The sequence below is a fragment of the Hemitrygon akajei genome, chromosome 11, assembly GCF_048418815.1.
Source record: "Hemitrygon akajei chromosome 11, sHemAka1.3, whole genome shotgun sequence".
Classification (NCBI taxonomy): domain Eukaryota; kingdom Metazoa; phylum Chordata; class Chondrichthyes; order Myliobatiformes; family Dasyatidae; genus Hemitrygon; species Hemitrygon akajei.
This window is the reverse complement of record NC_133134.1, coordinates 13,036,936-13,059,612: the sequence shown is the minus strand read 5'-3', so window position 1 is coordinate 13,059,612 and position 22,677 is coordinate 13,036,936. Positions and strand designations below refer to the sequence as shown.

The window sequence follows — 22,677 nt, the reverse complement described above, 5'->3', positions numbered from 1 at the left end:
CAATTCAATTGCATGCAACCCCCAAACCCCAATTTTTTTTTCATAAATGAACGATATAAACTCCTCCCCTTTTTATTGTCCAAGTGCCTAGATTATTCTGTAAGTCTAGTTCATTATACACCATACTTTTCACTAAATGTTGCTTGGAGAACAGTAGAGGATCAGCCTCCAGGGAAAGAAATTTTGGACAATGCTGGCTCACCAGGAAACAGGTTTTGACAAATGCATGCTTAACTTACTATAAACATTACTTCATCAGTTATCCTTAAGTTTCCATTTGTCATAAACCATAAATTCTAATGCTGACTTCCTTCCTAACTCATACACAGTTCTATTCTCCATGACTTTTTTCAGTGACGTAAATTGTCTCCAAGTTTCTCATCTAAGCTTTGACCGTCTCCATTACATTGCATTGTGTCATGTCTCTAATCTTCTCTGGGTTTATTTCATTGAGGTAGCTACATGCTCCAGTTCTAGTTCCAAGTGCATCTACAATTTTGAATTCTTCTTACATGGGGGAATAGTTCCACACTCCAGATTTATATCTAGGAATGGGAAGCACATCATACATCCAGAAGAGGTGCTCCTATCAACCAAGGTCCAGTACTGGTGTTTGTGGCTGTATGGGGTTCTGGTTTCCTCCCACATCATGAAGATGTGTGGCGCTGGAAGGCTAATTACTTACTTAAGTCCATCCATCGCCCCTACAGGACCATAAATCACTGACAGCAGCTCGCTAGGGTCCCCTGTCCAAGGTCAGTCTTTCAAGTTGTTCCCAGGTGTCATCTATCTTTTTGGTACATTCTTCCCTTTTCAGGGATGAGGTCTGGGGAGCTTCTGTAGCTCCAGGATTTTACAGGATGGGGTTGCTAGCCCTATAACCAACCCATCTTTTGTAGCTGGGCTTGGGATCATCCATCGATAAATAGATAAATACTTCGGTGATTCCAAAGGAAACTAGTGTCACAGTAGTATTACAAGTGCACAGATATACAAATATTCAAAGAGAAGTAGAAAGAGTAAAAAATAAATTACCTCAAGCAGCCTAACAGGGGGGGGGGGGGGGTGTGTCATCACTTCCCCAGCTATAGGTTAACTCATTATATGGCTGAGGGTAAGGAAGACCTCATATAGCACTCTTTGGAGCAGTGCAGTTTTCTTAGTCTATTACTAAGAGTGCTCCTCTCTTCAGCCAAGGTGGTATGCAGAGGGTGAGAACCATCGTCCAGAATTGCCAGGAATTTTCGTAGGGTCGTTTGTTCTACCACAGCCTCCAGTGTGTCCAGTTTGACTCCATAACCAGGCCAGCTTCTCCAATTATGTTATTGATCCTGTTGGCATCACCCATGTTGATGCCATTGCTCCAGCACACCACTGCATAAAGATTGTACTGATGACAATAGACTGGCAGAACATGTGAAGAACGAGTCCTGCATACTCCAAATGACCTCAGTCTCTTCGGGAGGTAGATGACGACTCTGGCTCTTCTTGTGCATAGCCTCTGTGTTGGTTCTCCGCTCGTCTGTCATCCAGGTGCACTCCCAGGTACTTGTAGGTCCTCACCGTTAATAGTAAAAGGGAACAGTTCAGGTTTAGTCTTCCTAAAGTCCACCACTATCTCCTTTGTCTTACTGATTCTGAGCTGCAGATGATTCAGCTTGCACCATTTGATAAAGTCCTCCACCAGGGCCCTGTGTTCATCCAGCTGTCCTCCTTTTATACACCCAGCTATTGCTGAGTCGTCAGAATTTCTACAGATGACATGACTTAGTGTTGTTGTATCTAAAGTCTGAAGCATACAGGGTACACAGGAAAGGGAGCCAATACAGTCCCCTGTGGGGCCTCAGTGCTGCTTATAGCCATGTCTGACACACAGCTCTGAAGCTGCACAAACTGGTCTGCTACTCAAGTAGTCCATTATCCACAATAGAAGTGCCAGCCTCCATGCCAGAGTTGGTAAGTTAATTGGCCACTGTAAGCTGTGTCAAATGTACAGCCATGGAGGTTACTGGTACTATCTACTGGGGAATACAGAGAATAAAGTAATAAATTGGGAAAAGTTTAGAATAAGTGTAAATGACTGCTTGGTCAGTGCTACAATGGTGCTAGGAAGTTTGAGAACCCTGTAGAATTTGCAGTTATTTGATATTAGGACGTAATATGAAGCACTTTCTGCATTGAGATGCACAATTTGTCCTTTAATAAAGGAATTCAATTTACAGTCTCAATTGTGCCTTCAATCTTCCTTTCCAGAAAGGGCAATTACATTCATTTCAATGGACAATTGATGAAGTGAAGGGCCAACATGCAGACTGATGGAAATTAGGTCAATCTGCACCTGATAAACATGATGCCTGAAGACTGACAAATCACTGATTGCTGGAGAGAGGAAAATGCTTTTGCTATGTTCTACTGGAAAACCTTTTGTCTTTAACTGTTTGAGGGCTTTGGAGAATGCAACCATATTTTTGGCCCCATCTACGTTTCAATAACGAGGAAATGGATTCTTGGTGGACATTCCTTTTACAGCAATGAAGAGTATACTAGAAAGTTTGTGAACCCTGTAGAATTTTCTCTGTCAAGACCTTCATGCAAATCCTAAACCTAGATAAAGAGAACCCAATTAAATAACACAAAAACATTATACATGTTCATTTATTTACTGAAAAAAATGATTCATTACATGTATTTGTTGGAAAAAGTATGCGAGCCTCTGGGGTAATGCTATTTAGAGTCAGATGCTCAAATCAACAAATGAGATTGGAGGTGTGGGTTGTAGAGGTGCCCTGCCCTATAAAAGACACACAAAGTTAGATTACTGACTGAGCCTGCTCTTCTCAAGTTCTGTTTGTGTGCACCGTGCCTTTCAGACCTTAGAAGAATCATAGAGATGCTTGAAGCTGGAAAAGGCTACAATAACATTTCTAAAGACCCGGGTGTTCATCAGTCCACAGTAAGAGATACTGTCTACAAATGGAGGAAACTCAGTTGCTACTCTCCCTAGGAGTGGGCACCCTGCAAAGATCACACCAAGAGCACAATGTGCGCTGTTGAAGGAGGTGGAAAAAGAACCCAAGGTTAACAGTAAAAGACCTGCAGAGATCTTGCTAAAGTCTCTGCTCATATGTCCACTATCAGAAAAACATGAACAACAATAGTACTCATGGAAGGACACCACGGAGGAAACCACTGCTCTCCAACAAAACAAAAATGCTGCACTTTTCAAGTTTGCAAAAGACCACCTTTTGGTTTTACAATGCTTCTGGAACAATGATCTGTGGACAGATTTACCAGAAGTTGAACTTTTTAAACATAAATACACAATGCTATGTTTGGAGGCAAAAAGGTACTGCAAACCAAAACCTCATCCCAACACTGAAGCATAGTGGAAAGAGCATCATGATTTGGGGCTGCTTTGCCAACTCAGAGCCTGGACAGCTCGCAATCATTGAAGGAATAATGAATTCAAAATTATATCACAACATTTTTCAGGAGAATACCAGAGCAGCAGTCTGTCACTTGAAGCTTAATAGAAATTGGATAATGCATCAAGACAATGAAATGAAAGACTTAAGTAAATCAGCAGTAGAATGATTTAAAAAGAAGAAAATCTGTGCTTTGGAATGGCTGAGTCAAAGTCCCGACTTTAATACTATAGGAGTGTTGTGGAAGGACCTGAAGTAAGTAGTTTTGTAAGGAGGAATGGCCTAAAATTCCTCCAAGCTGATGTGCAGAACGGATCAACAGATACTGGAAATGTTTAGTTGACGTTATTGCTCTGCAAGGGGGTCACACCAGTTACTGAAAGCAAACGTTCACATTCTTTTTCCAACACATACATGTAATATTGGAACAATTTTCTCAATAAATAAATTAACAAGTATAATGTTTTTGTGTTATTTAATTGGGTTATCCTTATTTAGTTTTAGGACTTAAGCAAAGATCTGATCATATTTTAGGCCATAATTATGCAGAAATAGATTAAATTCTACAGGGTTCACAAAATTTCTAGCACCACGGTAAGTCGATGCCTGCTCCAATGCTGTCTGAGTACAAGCATGCTTTCGCCCTCTCCATCCTCCTTTAACACCTTCAAAGCTACCTTTAAGCACACATTTGGTTATCCTAATGTCTGCATCATGGGGCCAAATCTCATCTTATGTCAACATTGTTTGAATTCAAGTTCTTTTGCCAATGTTACCTCTAGCTTAATTGAGATAACAAGAAACCAGTTTCTCTTGGTGACTGAAGTTACTACAGCAAGTATCTTCCTTTCAAGAGAATCAAATGAAGTTTTATTTTGAATGGATGAGGGCTCCATGTCCTCAACCTAACTGGACTCTTAGGAGAGAACTGCCAATTTGACACAGACTATTAGCAATATAGAATAGTTAGAAACATAGTAAACCTACAGCACAATACAGGCCTTTCGGCCCACAAAGTCATGCCGAACATGTCCCTACCTTATAAATTACTAGGTTTACCTATAGCCCTCTATTATACTAAGCTCCACGTACCTATCTAAAAGCCTCTTAAAATACCCCATCATATCCGCCTCCACCACCGTTGCTGGCAGCCCACTCCACTCACCACACTGAGTGAAAAAAACTTAACCCTAACATTTCTGTACCTACTCCCCAGCACCTTAAACCTATGTCCTCTTGTGGCAACCATTTCAGCCCAGGAAAAAGCCTCTATCCACACAATCAATGCCTCTCATCATCTTGTACACCTTTATCATGTCACCTCTCATCCTCCGTCATTCCAAGGAGAAAAGGCCGAGTTCACTCAACCAATTCTTATAAGGCATGCTCCCCAATCCAGGCAACATCCTTATAAATCTCCTCTGCATCCTTTCTATGGCTTCCACATCTTTCCTGTAGTGAGGCGACCAAAACTGAGCACAGTACTCCAAGTGAAGTCTGACCAGGGCCCTGTATAGCTGCAACATTACCTCTCAGCTCCTAAATTCAATTCCACGACTGATGAAGGCCAATACACCATACACCTTCCTAACCAGTCAACCTGCGCAGCTGCTTTGAGCAGCCTATGGACTCGAACCCCAAGATCCCTCTGATCCTCCACACTGCCAAGAGTCTTACCATTAATACTATATTCTGCCATCATATTTGACCTACCAAAATGAACCACTTCACACTTAACTGGGTTGAACTCCATCTGCCACTTCACAGCCCAGTTTTGCATCCTATCAATGTCCCGCTGTAACCTCTCACAGCCCTCCATACTATCCACAACATGTCCAACCTTTGTGTCATCAGCAAACTTACTAACCCATCCCTCCACTTCCTCATCTGGGTCATTTATAAAAATCATGAAGAGTAAGGGTCCCAGAACAGATCCCTGAGGCACTCCACTAGTCACTGACCTCCATGCAGAATATGACCCATCTACAACCACTCTTTGCCTTCTGTGGGCAAGCCACTTCTGGATCCACAAAGCAATGTCCCCTTGGATCCCATGCCTCCTTACTTTCTCAATAAGCCTTGCATGGGGTGCCTTATCAAATGCCTTGCTGAAATCCACATACACTACATCTACTGCTCTTCCTTCGTCAATGTGTTTAGACACATCCTCAAATAAATTCAATCAGGCTTGTAAAGGCACAACCTGCCTTTTACAAAGCCATGCTGACTACTCCTGATCATATTATACCTCTCCAAACGCTCATAAATCCTGCCTTTCAGGATCTTCTCCATCAACTTACCAACCACTGAGGTCAGACTCACTGGTCTATAATTTCCTGGGCTATCTCTACTCCCTTTCTTGAATAAAGGAACAACATCCACAACCTTCCAATCCTCTGGAACCCATCCTATCCCCATTGATGATGCAAAGATCATCACCAGAGGCTCAGCAATCTCCTCCCTCACCTCCCACAGTAGCCTGGGGTACATCTCATCTGGTCCTGGTGACTTATCCAACTTGATGCTTTCCAAAAGCTCCAGCACATCATCACTACAATCACTAAGGTCCTTTTCCATAGTGAATACTGAAGTATTCTTTAAGTACCTCTGCTATTTCCTCTGGTTCAACACACACTTCCCCACTGTCACACTTGATAGGTTCTATTCTTTCATGTCTTATCCTCTTGCTCTTCACATACTTGTAGAATGCCTTGGGGTTTTCCTTAATTCTGCCCGCCAAGGCCTTCTCATGACCCCTTCAGGCTCTCCTAACTTCCTTAAGCTCTGTCCTAGTAGCCTTATAATCTTCTAGATCTCTAACATTACCTAGCTCTCTAATCCTTTTATAAGCTTTTCTTTTCTTCTTGACTACATTTATTATAGCCTTTGTACACCACGGTTCCTGTACCCTACCATAACTTCCTTGTCTCATTGGAACATACCTATACAGAGCTCTACACAAATATCCCCTGAATATTTGCCACATTTCTTCCATACTTTTCCGTGAGAACATCTGTTTCCAATTTCCTGCCTGATAGTTTCCTAATTCCCATTACTCCAATTAAATGCCTTTATTACTTGTTTTCCTTTAAGAAGCATCTTTATTGGAAGAAATTCGTGTGTGAATGCATTATCAATTAACTCAAGCAGCATAACTTCAGGATACAGTTCTCAAACAATATACAGGGCAAAGGAATTGGAAAGAAATGTATTTACTTTCATACGATGAAGAAATGAAATCATGGAACTGCAAGTTACAATGAGATTCATTACATTGTGGATACACAATTCTGATGCAGAATATGACAATTTTACAATTTGTCATGATGTCTAAGGCAACTGAATTATTCTAAAAATTGAAAATTAATGCCAGAGTTCTCACTCAGCCAATTGTTTTGGTGACAATTGTATTTAAACAAACTAACTTGCAATTCTAGCCATTAAGGCTTTCAAAATAAAAAAAATATATAGTTCTAAAGGAAACAAAAGGACATTGCAATTTAGCAATTTTAAACATTTAATTATTTTAAATTCAGAAAAAGAACAAAACTCAGTACCTTTCGTGAAGCAACAGATTGACAAGTCCACAAAGCCTTTCGCAGCTATCTCAAATGGCACTACAATCACTTATGATGCTAAGTATTTGTTTATAAATATACAAACATTGTTTGTGAACACACATCAAAATCTAAAAAAATAAATTACAGCACACATATTTTTGGATTTTGTCATAATGTTTTGGCGAGAGACGGAGGATTATGTATGTTAGATCACCGTCCTTATACATCTGGAACCATGGCGATGATTTTGCACAAAGGCAAAATCTCTCTTCAGGCGGATCTTATCAGTCCTAATAAAAAGAATATGAAGAACCTCAATTTGTTTTTCAGCAGAGTCCCATTGCAAATTGTCATTGAAAATAAAACATTCAACAAGTCATTTCTCAAATCTTATATTTTGATTTTTAACATTAAAAAACCTGTAGCAATTACATTGGCGAAATTGTCTGGGAATGCATAAAGTTAGTTTGTGCAGTTAAAATGAAACTTCAAAACCCTTGAATTCACCAATGGTATTACTGCAGTAATGGTTCTGGATGAACAGTACTAACATAATTCAAACTTGCTCAAGGTTAAAGAAAGTGAAATGAAAACTAGTTCAATGTTGACACATTTTGATCCAATCTGATAATAAATTTAAACATTGAATAAAAAAACCCACTTTGGCCCTAGAACATCATGCCTCCCAATTATTAATTAAAACAGTTCAATTAAAAATGTGGTGTCAAATGTGGAGAGTGTGGAGGGTCAGCAGTTAGTGCTGCTGTCCATTGAGCAAAGACCTGGGCTCGATCCTGACTTCAGACACTTCTTATATGGATTGTTCATTCTCCATAGGGTAGTAAGTTTTCTCCCACATTCCAACAGCATGCTGGTAAGTGAAATGGTTAAATATTACACCTTTGGCTAGGTTAATGGCAAAATGAATCGAGGGGAATTGATGGACATACCTGAGAGAAAATAAATTGTAGGGGTACAGTGAAATGAGGGGGCAAATGGGAAGCTGGTACAGACATCATGAACTTAATCTTTGTCATATGATAAAGTTCTAGGAATGCTTCCCAAGTGTATTGTGTACAATTATATTAAAAAAATTCAAGTTTCCTCAGATTCAATATATCAACTACTGTCCAGTATTTCTAAGGATCACAACAATATAATCACAAGACAGTTCTCTCAAGAATGCTTGATAAGCATCTGACATACAGCCATCTGAAGCTGGTCAACACAAACAGGATAGATATAGAACTGGATCAGGACACAGCTGATGGTATTCTTATTCAATTGAAGGCCCAAAGGAGATATCTGGGTTTGGGATTCTCCAGTGAACAGTAGAGGCAGCTTTGGCACAATGACTGGAGTCCACTCTTCAGCACTGTTAGAAGATGTGTACACTAAAAGTTTACCTGCCTTAATGGTCACTTGACCATTCATCCGGAAACCATGCGGTTTATATAATAAATTACAATTTCAAATGATAGCAGATCAATTATTGTTTAACCATTGTTACATTACCCGTTGCACTAACATGTAAAATTGAACCTCTTAACATTTACTTTAATGCAGTACATGCAGCCCAGTTTCTTGAAACTTGAAAATTTCCTATGCTGATGCAAATTTGGGCTGCATCCAGAATTCTCAAAACCTAAAAACACAAATAAATTAAACAACCTTGCTACTCATGGTATAGACTGAAACAAAGACGAAGTATTTCAAGGGAAAACTAATTTACAAATAAAACATCTTTTCAGTGACTAACACCTAATATTAAGGTAATCTCCTCCAAATACAAGGCAAACTGGAAAATAATTCTTCCAGTTTTAAGTTATAAAACGTTGCAGTAATTATTGGGTTTAATATTCTTTTCAATATTAATGAACTCTATGTGCACCAATATGTCTCTTAAGAGTAAGAGACCTATACATTTTTACCTTTACATGAAGAAACAGATTTTTATTCCAAAATAAAACTCTTATCAGGCAAGAAACCTGATAAACAACAGAAAGTAAATGCAAGAACAAATGCTACAAAACTGAATGACCAAAGTAGTCGGTATTCCCCGCTTTAAAAGTCAGAGGCTTAAATTCGAAGTACCAGCTAAAGCAACATTTTGATTTTGATATAAATGACAATTTTATTAATTTGCATTATGAATAAAGATACAAAATTTTAAAGTACAATTTAATTAAAATGTATTTCCTTAGCTTTTGACTCTGGAAACTAGACCAGTGTGTTAACCACTGTTTAACCAAACCCTCATAACACCGATCAAGATGAGAGAGAATGGCTTGAACACTTTCTCATTCAAGAGAAAGTTCCACTTGAAAGGCAGAAATTTTCATCGAGGTTAATTCCTCTTGAGAATATCTTGAAGTCAAACCAGAGGGTTAAACCTTTTGTTTAAACTTAAGGATGCAGCTGGATGAAAGTTGTTAGCTTCTTCCATGGCCAGCAATTCCCATAAGACACTACCTTTTTTGTTTGGTTCTTTAATTTCGTTTTTAAGACATTTTTTGGGTAGTCCCTCAGGTTCGAGGATGACTTTGATTCCACTCCAGTTGAGAGGTAGAAGCTGTGTGTGTGCAAATTCTTTAACTTTCAGTTGACATGGCACAAGATACTACATAGATGTACAGCAAGATCATAGTTCTGAGACAAGGCAAATGAGACACACATTTATCACAAACGTTTCCTTGCAATTTGGAACCATAACTGCTAATGTTAAGTTCTACAAATGATGGTGCTGTTACCTCATTAACAATGGAACAAGAATTCCAAACAACTATCTTCTTCCAGAAATTGTGTGTAATCTCTCAGCCTTTGACAGCAGGGCCACAAGAGAATTCTTTTAAAAAAGTATGGATGTATCTACTCACTGAAAGAACATATCTTTGATTTCAAATTTCATGTCTTCCATCCTAAAATTAACTCAGGAGAATGTCAGAACATTCTAGGACTTCTCAGCTTTAAATGACAGCAGGAGTTAGTAAGAACTCATTCAGTAAATGAGTATACCTTAAGCGAATCCTTTGTTTTTCTTTCTAGGACACGTGCCTTTTAGCAACAATATGTAATGCTGTGGCATATCATGTGATGAGGTTCGATGGACAGTATTTTACCTTTGATAAAATCTCTCTGTAATACAAATCGCACAAGAAAGCAGCATCCAAGAACCACTCCATTCCTGTTTTGGGGGTTCTCATCTTCCAGCTGCCATCGGGAAGGTGGTACAGGAGCCCTAGGTCCCACACCAAAGTTCAGGAGTAGTTATTATCCCTTAACCATCAGGCTCCTTAACTAGAATGAACAACTTCACTCACCTCAACACTGAATTGACTCCACTCTCAAGGTTTCTACAACCCATGTCCTCAATATTACTTATTACTTGTTATTATGTTTGTACTTGCGGTTTGTTTTCTTTTGCACATTTTCTGTTTGCCCAATCTGTTTGTGTAGGTTTTCATTAATTACATATTTCTTTGTATCTACTGTGAAAACCCACAAAAAAATGAATCTCAGGGTTATATGGTGACATATACGTGTTTTGATAAGAAATTTTCTTTGAATTTTGAACACCAGTCCTTACTACGGTCTAAACAGCAACATTCTTTCCAAACGAAACAGTTAACAGTTAAATCCTAATAAATTGAAATGTAGATTGTGGAAACTAGGGTAGCACTCCATGGAATTTGAATGACTCTGATTAGATTGAGGGCTATAGTGAAGTGATAGAAGAGACAAATTATTTTCATCAACTGGAATGTCCAGCACACATATATGTGCATGCAGTCCACATGAAGAGGGTGATGACAATTTGGAATTCCACAGGCTATTATGGATATTGGGTCAATTGTTAATTTTAAACCCAAGTTTGCTAAGTTGCTAGCCAAAAGATATCATGATAATCTGGAATTAGGTCATAGATCAAACATGAGATTATTGGTGGTACAAGCTTACGGTCATAATGACCTTCTGCCTGCCCATCGCCTTGTCCAAAGGCAATATCATTTAAGTATTTTTTTTAAAACTGGAGGCTGGTAAGTTCTTGATTGGTAAGGGCTAGGAAGGTTACGGAGAAGGCAAGAGAATGGAATTGAAAAGGAAAAATAAATCAGCCATGATCAAACAGCGGAGCAGATTTGAGAAGCTAAAAGACCTAATTCTGCTCCCGTGTCATATTATGTAAACATGTACTTTATACAATGGCATTTAGACAAGGTTTTTCAATTTAAACAAAAAATCCAGGCTATTGGTTAAATATATGACCATATACAAAGCTGTAACTAGGCTCCTCATAAAAGTAAAGTTAAGCATTTATGTGAATTTAATTAATATATGCAAATTACTATCTATTAATACCACTCATAAAAGCTGTGATTTTTTTTAAAGTTAGCATCCACACGTCAGGCACCAGTTGCTACTTGACACTGAGATATTCCAATGAAGAGTGAACTGTAAATTTGTACCAATAGATTTCAGTTACTCGATCTCTCAATCAAGTATAGCCAAGGATAAATCAAAATTCTCAACTGTAGAGTAAGCATGCCTTTAATTAAACACGTGGCATTAATATCCTGCTTTGACTGATTTAATTAGTAAATGGTGCCCCAATGCAGCACACAAACATTGGCTCAATATCAAACCAGCAGAGGATCCACAGTACCTAGTCTCTTCTCATGAAGTACCAATTCTTCTCTCTACTGAGGCTTAGACAATGAATACAACCTGCATTACTATTATGAATTTGGGATGGTTGATTCAGGAAAGGCAAGGGTGAGGGTGTTGCAAAAGAGAAAGAAACAATCCCCTCTGGTACTATTGTGGACAGTCCACTGAAGTTGACTTTTAAACTTGGCTTGCAAGCTGTCATTAAACAATCAGACTACATTGCAGAAAACCACAAACACTCTTTTGTTGCAACTTTACTAATGATTGCTCCTTTAAAGTTACGAAAATTTTGAAACTTACTTTTCATCCTACAAGGTTACATACAGTATGTTAAGGCATTACTGTACCCTGGTGCTCAGGCAAATCAAAGGCATTTTTGTACACCATGAATGACAGCAGGAGTTACAGCTTGAATCACAGTGCATATAGAAGTTCCTTTCCAACATATGATCTTCAAAAACATGCCACCATGACCAAAGTACAGTCAGTGGCCACTTTACTTAGAACATCTGTACACCTGCTCATTAATGCTAATATCTAATCAGCCAATCATGTGGCAGCAGCTCAATGCATTAAAGCATACAGGCATGGTCAAGAGATTCAGTTGTTGTTTAGACCAAATATCAGAATGGGGAAGAAATGTGATCTAAGTGACTTTGATCGTGGAGTGATTTGCTAGTGCCTGATAGGGTGATTTGAGCATCTCTGAAAATTAACTGGACTTTCACACACAACAATCTGTAATTTACAGAGAATGGCGCAAAAAGCACCCAGCGGCTGTTCTGTGGGCAAAAATGTCTTGCTACTGAGAGATCAGAGGAGAATGGCCAGACTGGTTCAAGGGTGTCAAAATCACTCAAATAACCACATGTTTAAACAGTGGTGTGCAGAAGAGCATCTTTGAATGCACAACACATTGAACCTTGAAGCAGATGGGCTACAGCAGCAGAAGACCACATACACACTCAGTGGCTACTTTATTAAATACAGGAGGTACCCAATAAAGTGGCTACTGAGTGTATTCTTTTAATGCTGACAGTATATTCAGCACCTTCTTCTATAATTAATAGCATTGGATGGACAACGAATTTGACTGGTAACCATTCACCAAAACTGTCCAGCTCAAATCACAATTGTAACAAACTACCTTTCTTATTTTGTCACCCTTGCTTGCATCCTCACAGAGAAGGTTGGCCAATTAATCATAGAGCTGTCATGAAGCAAAGAAACAGTAATCCAATATCAAAAAGAATCAAACACATGCTATTATTGTCTTTGCTCCCAAGATAAGATGCGAATTAGGGCTTTTAATTAAAAAGAAAGAGAAAATTCATAGCTTGGGGTGGTTTCTTGTTTGTAGGGTTTGGCAAGCCTAGAGGTTAAGTCGCAAACATTTTATTGACAGTCTAGGTGACATCATCAGTGCGCAATTGCATGTTGTTTCTGCCGAGTGCTTTCATTTATATCGGTCTGATTCATTGTTCTGATTGGTTGGCTGTCGAGCTGGTCGCTAGTCTCTGTTGGGTCCCAGCCAACCAGATAGCTGAGTGATCTCCAACTGGTCTGTATCCCTGGTTATCAGCCCTTATGAGCATTGGTTCCTCGGTTTCTGCAGCTCACCCTTCGGCCCCAATCCCACAGACTCATAGGTTTGTAAATTGCGTCCACTTCAATACGAGACCTTAAGATATAGGTGTAGAATCAGGCTATTCGGGCCATCAATTTGCTCCACTATTTCATTATGGCTGATCCAATTTTCCTCTCATTCCCAGTCTTTTGTCTTCTCCTTGTATCCCTTCATGCCCTGACCAATCAAGAATCTGCTTGCTAATAAGTCTTCCACTGAGAAACAAGCTTCCAAGAATTCTCTTGATTTCTTGTTTTGTGCTTCTGTCAGGATTTGTAGTTTCCCAGATGAACCTGTGTCCTTCTTGGTGTTCATGTACTGAGATGAGCAACAGAAGATCATGTCTGGCCGTAAGAAGACATGATCCTCTTTTGCTCATCTCAGTACGGGGAGCACTCAATTGTGCAGTGATGATGTCACCTCAACTGGTGACGAAATGGTTGCCATCTATCCTTCAGGCTTGGCGAAGCCTACAAACAAGGATGGATGGAGGGAGGGAGGGAGGAAGGGAGGGAGGGAGGAAGGGAGGGAGGGAGGAAGGGAGGAAGGGAGGAAGGAAGGAAGGAAGGAGCACACACACAAAAAAGTTTTCTCAGGTCTCAATCACAACCCAGGTTGCTCTTACTTGATGGCCTTACAGATCTTACACACTGAGAAATCCTAAAGTACACCACTGATGCTGCCTTTTCTATGTATCACTTGCATTGGATTCTTCACCAACTCCAGTTTGAATTTCCATTTTTTTTTGCTTTTCCATAAGCAAAACTTCTGTTAGAACAAAAATGAAAGAGCTTTCAAAGTTACCAAGTAATGCCCAAAGATGTTGTGGATTTCTACAATGCCAATCAATAAGCATGCAGTTTTATCACATTAGTATGAATAACACATTATGATCTTTCTCAGTGTTCTTGGACTATGCAAGGGAAGCTGAAATTACAAGTCTGTTTCTCAGTGGTTACTATTCAATGTATTTACAATGTATGGTAACCAAATGATCACAGGATCTGAAACTGATGCTGTCCAAGCCTGAACAATTAGTGGCAGGAGGATAATGCTCCTTCACAATAAACACAATGGGAATTACAAATCAACAATCTCAGGGGAATGTTTTATTAAAATAGCCTTTAAATTAGATTTTTTAAATGGGGTAAAAGCCACATGGAACATTCCAATTTTATTCCTTGTACAGAAAATAAATACCAAATGATTCAAATGATTCAACTACTTCACTTTGTAACAGTGATATGTTAACTTAAATTCAGCTTTTAAACATTAGAAAGAACTTGCATTCATTCATATAACATCTCCGAATATCTCAAGATATTCCAAAGCACTTTAAAGCCAAAGAACTTTCAAAGTGTAGACACTAAAGCATAGTAGGAAACCAGCACAATTCAGGTTGGCCATTTCAGATGCTTTTGTTTGATATTCTTTACTGAGCTGCCATGTTAGCTTGGAGAGGATTATCTTCAAGAGAAAATTTAAGACTGATATGAAAATCATAGTACAATACTCCTAAACACAAAAGCAACTAAAACAATGAGAGAATTTGATCATACTTAGCATTTACAAAACAATGTATTTCAGTATCTCTTTGCTAAGTAGTCTCTATGTTCAGCTTAATTTCCTAAAAATTCACTTTACAAAGTTGACCTCTTTTGGTAGAAAATTAAGATTTTGTACCAGTGAATCACGATACTTTTCCAGCAAGTAAAAGGACACCAAGTTGCCCTTCATTCAATCATCCATACCAATATTTCGGAATAGATAAGACATTGATTCACCATTGTGGATCCTTCGAATGGCCTCAGACAAGATCATGCTGATATCAACCGTCTTTATTTTATGGCACTGAAGTTTTTGTATTTCATGTGGGATTGTATTGGTTACTACCACCTGTGGAAGAGGAATGTCCATGATCAATAGGAAAACACAAGTACCAGATTTCTGTCAATAATTCACAAGTCAACATTAAAAATTACCAGTTAGGAATGGCTTTTATTCTCCTCCAAGCAAATAGAATTACTATAGTACTTAAATATTTATAAATAATTAAGTTGACATAGTGAATTACTAAACAGGTTACCTCATCAATTGATGATTCTTCTATTAACCTAGGTGCATCTGAAGACAAAAGACCATGGGTTGCCATCACATAGATTTTGTAAGCTCCCCTTTCCTTCAATGTATCAGCAGCCGCTAAAAAGCTGTCAACGTCATCAATTATGTCATCCTGTTAAACAGAAGACAATTCCTTTAGATTCCTTGACAATTAAATTTTTATAAAAATATCTAACCTTAGGAGATATGGAAATAAGTCAGCTTTATGGTGCAGAACAATGACTTTGGAAGCGCAGCACCACGACAACATCAGCAACCTGGGTTCAATTCCTGCTGCTGTATGTGAGGAGTTTGCACGTGCTCTCCATGACTGTATGGGTTTTCTCCCAGTGCTCTGGTTTCCTCCCATATTCCAAAGACAGACAGGTCTGTAGGTTAAGTGGTCACAAGGGTGTAACTGGGCAACACAGACTTGTTGAGTCAGAACAGCTTGTTACCGTACAGTATATCTAAATTAAAAATTCATTTAAAGTCCTGCATCTGGAGAAGGAGCAAAGCAACAGGAGTTATGTAAGATAGTTTGCATTTCCAATGACCCAGTAAACAAACCTAATAAAGATCCAGTTTACTGCAACTTTCTGTCTCTTATTCAATATTAAAATGACAAGACACCACTAAAGCTACCTGGTTCAAAGATCTGAAAACTGGAAGTGAACAACTTCACCTAAACACATGCCAGAAACATTTCAGTATGCACAATCATTCATTGTTCTGAGTTTCCAAATAAACAGTGGGTATATCACACTAAAATTGAGGCTAATAGGAAGTACTCTTCCAAATGAAATTAAACTATGAATTTGAGTTTCTAACCTGATAATGATCCAGCACATCTTTGCTCTAGATTTAAGTACAAACTGAATATAAGATTACTGTATTATTGTTCAGAAGTACCAATGGCTGGGCATCTGACTTCTTGAGCCCTGGTTTCTGCAACCTTTAAACTTAGTACGTGCAATAAAAATTTATTACACAAGAATCAGCCTAAATGGTCCATGGCAATTCCATTATCCAATCTCATTATCTGTCTGGCTCGTAACTTCCAAGCTCCCTCCCACTTCCATGTACTTACCCAAATGCCTCATGTAACATAGATAGATTCCATTCATTTTGAAAGTGTTAATTTATAAGATTTAGGATTAGAAATATAATTAAGACCAAATGCACATAAAAGTTAGTTTGTTTTCTGGAAGGCAATTTATTAAAAAACTGGCAAAGTAGATAAAGGCTTAAAAAGACCCAATTTATCAATTTTATCCTGTCAGTGCAATTATATGCAAGTTTTTCTATCCCATTATTTAACTCTCAAAGGCATCACTAAAAAAAGTTAAAACATTAGAATTTGCAATGTACGTGTTGTTAAGAATGGGCTTTAGAAGGAATTAATAACTGATTTGTTAATATTAATTTATATCACTGAACATTATTCATCATTTATACCAGTCTTAAATTTTGTATGTTGAGAAACACTCTACAAATGTTTTTTAAAAAATGCACCTTGTTTAGAAATTCCAATTCTTATTCCAGAAATTTATACTGTCTGCATTACATCCAAATAATTCCCAAATTAAATTACAGGCAGTATACAGGCAGTCCCTGGGTTACGAACAAGCTCCGTTCCTGAGTCCGTCTTTAAGGCGGATTTGTACGCAAGTCGGAACAAGTACATCCGGTATTATTTAGCGTCAGTTAGTCAAATGTTGTCTTAGTATATAGTATATATTTTACCTTTCTATGTATATAAAACACTTAAGAAACATATGTATTCCAATAATTAAACCACTGCTTTGCTTAGTAATAATCGTAGCTTTCATCGGGGCAGGGCATTTCACATGCTCCATTATTCTCACTTTATCCTTTAAAATTGTTCCGATCATTGACCGACTGTAGCCTAACGCTTTTTCAATGACTGATGGTGTTTCACCTCTTTCCAAACACTTTATTATTTCCACTTTATTTTCAATCGCAATCGCTTCCCATCAACGGAACAGAAACACTGCGGGTAGTGGGTCCCGATCTCTGCCGGGTCCTAAGGACCACTGCACTGAATTCCCGGGTCCTAAAGTCCACCGCACTGCAACAGGTTAAATGGGACAAGTGGGGACTGTGCTGGGTTTGGGTATTTGATCCTCCACAATATTCCACGTGGGAATTTAAACTGGAGGTGGCAGTGTTTTTTTTACGAGGTCGAGTTGTGAGCTTGACATCAACCCGGCACGGGAGCAGTCTGTCACTGGATAGAACTTGGGAACCTCCGTTCTTGAGCCCGACGCTGATCTCACTGCGCCACAAGCTGACCGGAACAGTGGGGGGTGGGTCAGGGTAAATCTTGCTAAGAAAAATTTAAGCCAAATACAAAGTTACACACTCAACACAGTGTCATCGGTAATGACTTAAAATGACAGACAGCGTCGCGATCTGACTTAAAATGGCGGATGGCGTTCTCCTTCCTCGGTTCGTAAGTACAAGTTGTCCCTAAGTTGGACGTTCGTAATTCGGGGACTACCTGTATTTTCATTACTTATTTTATGTGTATGTAAAAATTACAAGTATTGAGGTTGTTTTAACTACAATAAAGCTCTGATAATCTGCTACCCTAGTTGCAATCATTCAGCATTTGGCTTAGCAGGAGGTGGCACAGTAGTGCGGTGGTTAGCACAATGCTTTACAGTACAGGCAACTTGCATACAATTCCCACTGCTGCCTGTAAGGAGTTTACATGTTCTCCCTGTGGGTTTCCTCCCACAGTCCAAAGACATACCGGTTGGTAGGTTAACATGCCATTGTAAACTGTCTCATGTTAGGCAGGATTAAATCATGGTATTGCTGGACAATGTGGCTCAAAGGGCCTATTCCACGCTGTATCTTAAATAAAAGAGGCCTGGCTCCTCAGCTCCCTTAGAGTCAACAAGTTCAGTGAAAAATTTATTATACTACTGTGCAACACATTAAAAAAAAGTACAGTATAGTGTGGGGGACAAGCAAAGCATCAGGAATGATGCAAGATGCATTTCTGGTGACCCCGTAAACAGATTTACAAACCTAATACTGATCCAGTTTACTGTATCCAAAATCCAATAGTCTAGAAAATCAACTGGAACTTCACATCCAAAATCAGAACGTACTGGATTATCTGCGTTTTACTATATACAGTTTATTCATTTGTACTACTTTGCAGTTCCAGCAACGGAGAATAGCTTGTGAAAAACTGAAATAAAATTTTCTTTACCAGTATTGCCCAGAACATTGTAGAAATGCAACCCACAGAGATACTCTTGAAAGATGTAGGAAGAAGCAACTTACCACAATAATAGCTATTCTTCCTCCTACATCTCCAACAACTGTGATTGGGGGTTTTTCCTTTGGAATTGACACTGAAAGGGATAAAGTCAATAATTATGAGCACTCTAGTATATGAGCTAGCTCCACAAACATGTGTAGTCTTTTCATACTAAAGGAACTCTCATTGCCAGTGACTGGAAAGATCTGCATTTAAAATGAAGACGCCTTCTTATGTGCAATTATAAGTAAGAACACAAAAACTATTCATTGCCCTTGTTACATCCAATGAGCTCCACTGTACAGTAGAAAATTAGAACAGGGACTCCTACAAAATTTTAAAAGTCCAATTTAGAACAATCATGAAAACAGAACATTATTTACATTAGATATTGGCTTAATTTAGATAAATATCTCCCCTGAATATGCCTTAACCAAAGAATCCAGTAAACCTACTAGGAATCTCCAGACTGGGATGTATGGCTGCTGCATTTTTCACTGTTGGCGGTGAATGCCGGCCATCTACCAAATCCGATTCTGCATCTTGCACTTCACCATGTATCACTGCGATCCCTAGACGCAACCGCTCAGCAAAAGACTGAGCTCTGAAACAATGCAAAAGAGTATTAAAAGGACAGAATTACAATATATCTTTTGTAATGTTACACTGCCTTAAGCACAATACAGTGGATTCTGATTAACTGGGACACATCCGAACAATTACACTTTGGCTCAATTAAACAGTTCTTCCAATTAACTGAAATTTCATGGAAATAGTAAATAAAAAGGTATAAAAGAGACAAATTACTGTTTACCTGATTAACAAATTATTAAATTAAATATAGAACAAATTACAACACTACTGATACTACTAGTTATATGAAACTATCTATTGATTCCTAACAGTTAATGGAGGAATTTATCCAGAGTACGCTGCAATGTTCTTTTAACTGACTGTAAATTAACAAAATCAGTGCAGACACCTAGTGCAGATAATGGACTGCTTTCATATAATGCGTTCAATGACTGCATCCTCCAAAGCTTCATTTTCATTGTACCATTCAAAATGACTGCTGATACCTTCAAATGCTTCATAATTCCCAACTTGAAGTAGTCCACTTATTTTCACTCCTGGCCATTTCTGGCATCTTCAAGAATGAATGCTTGAAACCACGGTGAGCAAAATATTCTAAATGTCTTACTGCTTATTTCTCGCCAACTAACAGTGACAAAAATTATTGCTTTTTGAACACAAACACATGCAACCATCGCTATTTAAAAACTGCTCACTTTAAGAACGGTGTAGCATCTAACGGTCACAAAAGTGTGCGTAACTGAGGCGAGTTAGAAACTGTTCGGTAACAATCTCCTGTCCCAATTAAACGAAGGGAATCCCAGCTATTTTTTCAATTTAATTTTTATCCTTTTAGAGTTATCCCAAATAAGTTGCACCCATGAACTGAAATCCACTGCATATGGAAGATCAAAAGATAATCCAAGCAGACCTTTTGGCAGATGCTGGTGACTTTGCAACAATCACTGCATTCCTGTAGTCAGGGATCTGCATAAAAAAGTGGAGAGAATAATCAGATACATATTCCTCAACAATCCCTAATGCATAGTATTTGATGCACTTTTACCAAACTACGATTGCTTACAATCAGCAACTCTTAAAAATACTTTTCACCTTCTTGCATGTGCAATTATCAAAAATGAAACCTTATCTGTTAATGTCTAAAATAAGCACATTAATTCTTTATATTTCTATTGTACTATGTCAATTTGAAATGGAGCAGCATTCTGTTATTAAGCAATACCAATATGAAGCTTTAGCACTCAAATTATTGCTCTGCATGACAGATTTCTAAATTCACACTATAATCCAATAATGTTAATTGGTTTCATACCAAAAATTATTTCATAAATCACACTGTTTTTGTAGTTGGATCACCTTACCAGGAAGCTCTCTCATTCCCACTAAGTCAAAATGCCAAAACTTGTCAGTCTGAGTTAAACATATCTCAGTATTAAATTTTACTGGATACAAGTACACACAAATATAACCCACCCCAACTCTTATTTTAAATTAGTGGTTAGAACAATAGTGAGTCTTAGAAATAAGTTCAAAAGTTGTAGTAGTCTCCGAGCAATAAGTTATAACCGAACAATGCTACAAACTAAACAAAAAAACTTTAAAATCAGCACCATTCCTGAAATAACTTCAGTCATCACTCTAGAGTGATTTGATACATTACAGATTAACTCATATTCCATTCCCTTAAGTTCTTATCAGTAAGCAACGTTGAAGAACAATAATGCATAAAGTTAAAACAAATTAGGATGCCTCCACATTTTTTGATGAATCAAAAATTGAGGCAAATAAAGGAAATCCAGTACTGATATATAGATATTTTTGTCGGCAGCTAATAGTGGTTGTTTCTTGTCCCTGTAAACAGTGCATTATGAGTCAGTAACTCCATTAACCTCACCTCTTCCTGAATGTATTGTAACAGGAATGGGGACGCTCGCAGATTATCAACTGGAATATTGAAAAATCCCTGGATTTCTTTCTGATGCAAATCCATTGTAATCAGGTGAGTCAAGCCTGAGGAGAGTGTGGAAATGAATACAAATCTGCAACAGCAGCTTAAGTATTTATGCACTTAGTGACCTAGCAGCAGCAATCAAACCACACAAGGAAATGAAAGATACTAAACCAGGACATTCACACATTTTTTTCCATATGCCTTTGCTTTCTGAATGCATTTCATTCTTTAAGGCATAATGAATCCTTCATGAAGAATAGAAAACGCCTGTGCATTATTGCACTCATAATGAGTTTAGATTATTAAGGTTATTAATGAATTTAAATGATTCAAAGATCACTGGTAACATCAAACAGACTTCACTCAGCACCAAAAAGACATGGGGTATCCAAGCAAGTGTTTGTAGAATAATTGAGCTATGATCACAAAGTCTGCAAAACCCCAATCTACTGGCATTCCACAAATTATATGTTAAAAGCCACCTAGAAAGTATCACCACCATAATGCAAACCCTATGAAGATTTGTTAAGGTGGAAACTCTCAAAAATTTGATTTGATAACACTCATACAAATTAGGCATTTGCTTGTTCAGGCTCCAGATTTTAATCATATTACTTTGGAAAAGGTGCTATCATGTTTCATATTACTGGACTGTACATTTCCAAGGACTGAATTCCAGATCTGAAAACAAGAGCTCAATACTACCCAAAGCACATGCACTTGATTCACTGAGGTCTGGGATTTAAAAAAAATCTTGTGATAGTGATCATGAAAACAAACAGTCCCTCTTAAAAACCCATGTAATTCACTGACACCCTCAGGGGAGGAATCTTACTGGCTGACCTATTTATGACTTCAGCCACACATCAGTAGAATCACTCAGTTCCAGTGCAATCAATATTGCTCCTACCAACATGCAGGGAAAAATACATTTTTCCTAACTGCTGAACTATAATCAAACACAAATGTCAAATGTAGGCAAAGAAATCTCTGTACTGGAAGAGATGGTACCAGATGTTTAATTATGAGGTTTTATTTCTGCAAAGGTGTCAGCCTTTCTTCAATTTACAATATTCCATAGCTAATCTGATGAAAGTTCACATGCACAGCAATCTTCATCCAGTTCACTTCTGTTAACATTGCTCTTTTAATTGAGCTGGAACATCAATCATATTGCTACTCTTCCCTTTTACACCACATTCTGACATTTGCAAGTCCAACAGCCCTCACAGAACTGAACACATAATAAAAATATTTGTAAATTTTGCACTTAAAGCAATTTACATTGAAGATGTTCCTTGAGCATTTCACACTTTGAAATGCAAGCTGCACTTTGACTAGCCTAGAAAGGCTAGGAATAAGATGCAGAAAAATGAAACGCTGCATATTTCTTCAACCTGCAGAAATTTGCTCAAAGAATAATTTCTATACCCATTCCTGCCTTCTCCCCATAT

At 38.2% G+C, this 22,677-nt stretch overlaps 1 protein-coding gene across 4 annotated transcripts in view; it reads right to left on the bottom strand.

The window, feature by feature from the left end:
* Positions 1-6,621: 6,621 nt before the first annotated feature.
* The window catches only part of prpsap2 (phosphoribosyl pyrophosphate synthetase-associated protein 2), a 38,937-nt gene continuing 22,881 nt past the window's right edge, over positions 6,622-22,677 (bottom strand). For 3 of the 4 annotated variants that reach the window (XM_073060227.1, XM_073060230.1, XM_073060231.1), the window contains 6 exons: positions 21,167-21,282; positions 20,183-20,238; positions 19,134-19,282; positions 18,702-18,772; positions 15,367-15,513; positions 6,622-15,176 (listed from right to left, as the gene is read on the bottom strand). In XM_073060227.1, coding sequence (XP_072916328.1) covers positions 15,018-15,176; positions 15,367-15,513; positions 18,702-18,772; positions 19,134-19,282; positions 20,183-20,238; positions 21,167-21,282 — 698 coding nt within the window. In that variant the 3' untranslated portion in view covers positions 6,622-15,017. The remainder of the gene's footprint in view (positions 15,177-15,366; positions 15,514-18,701; positions 18,773-19,133; positions 19,283-20,182; positions 20,239-21,166; positions 21,283-22,677) is intronic. The other variant, XM_073060229.1, reaches the window with a different exon arrangement.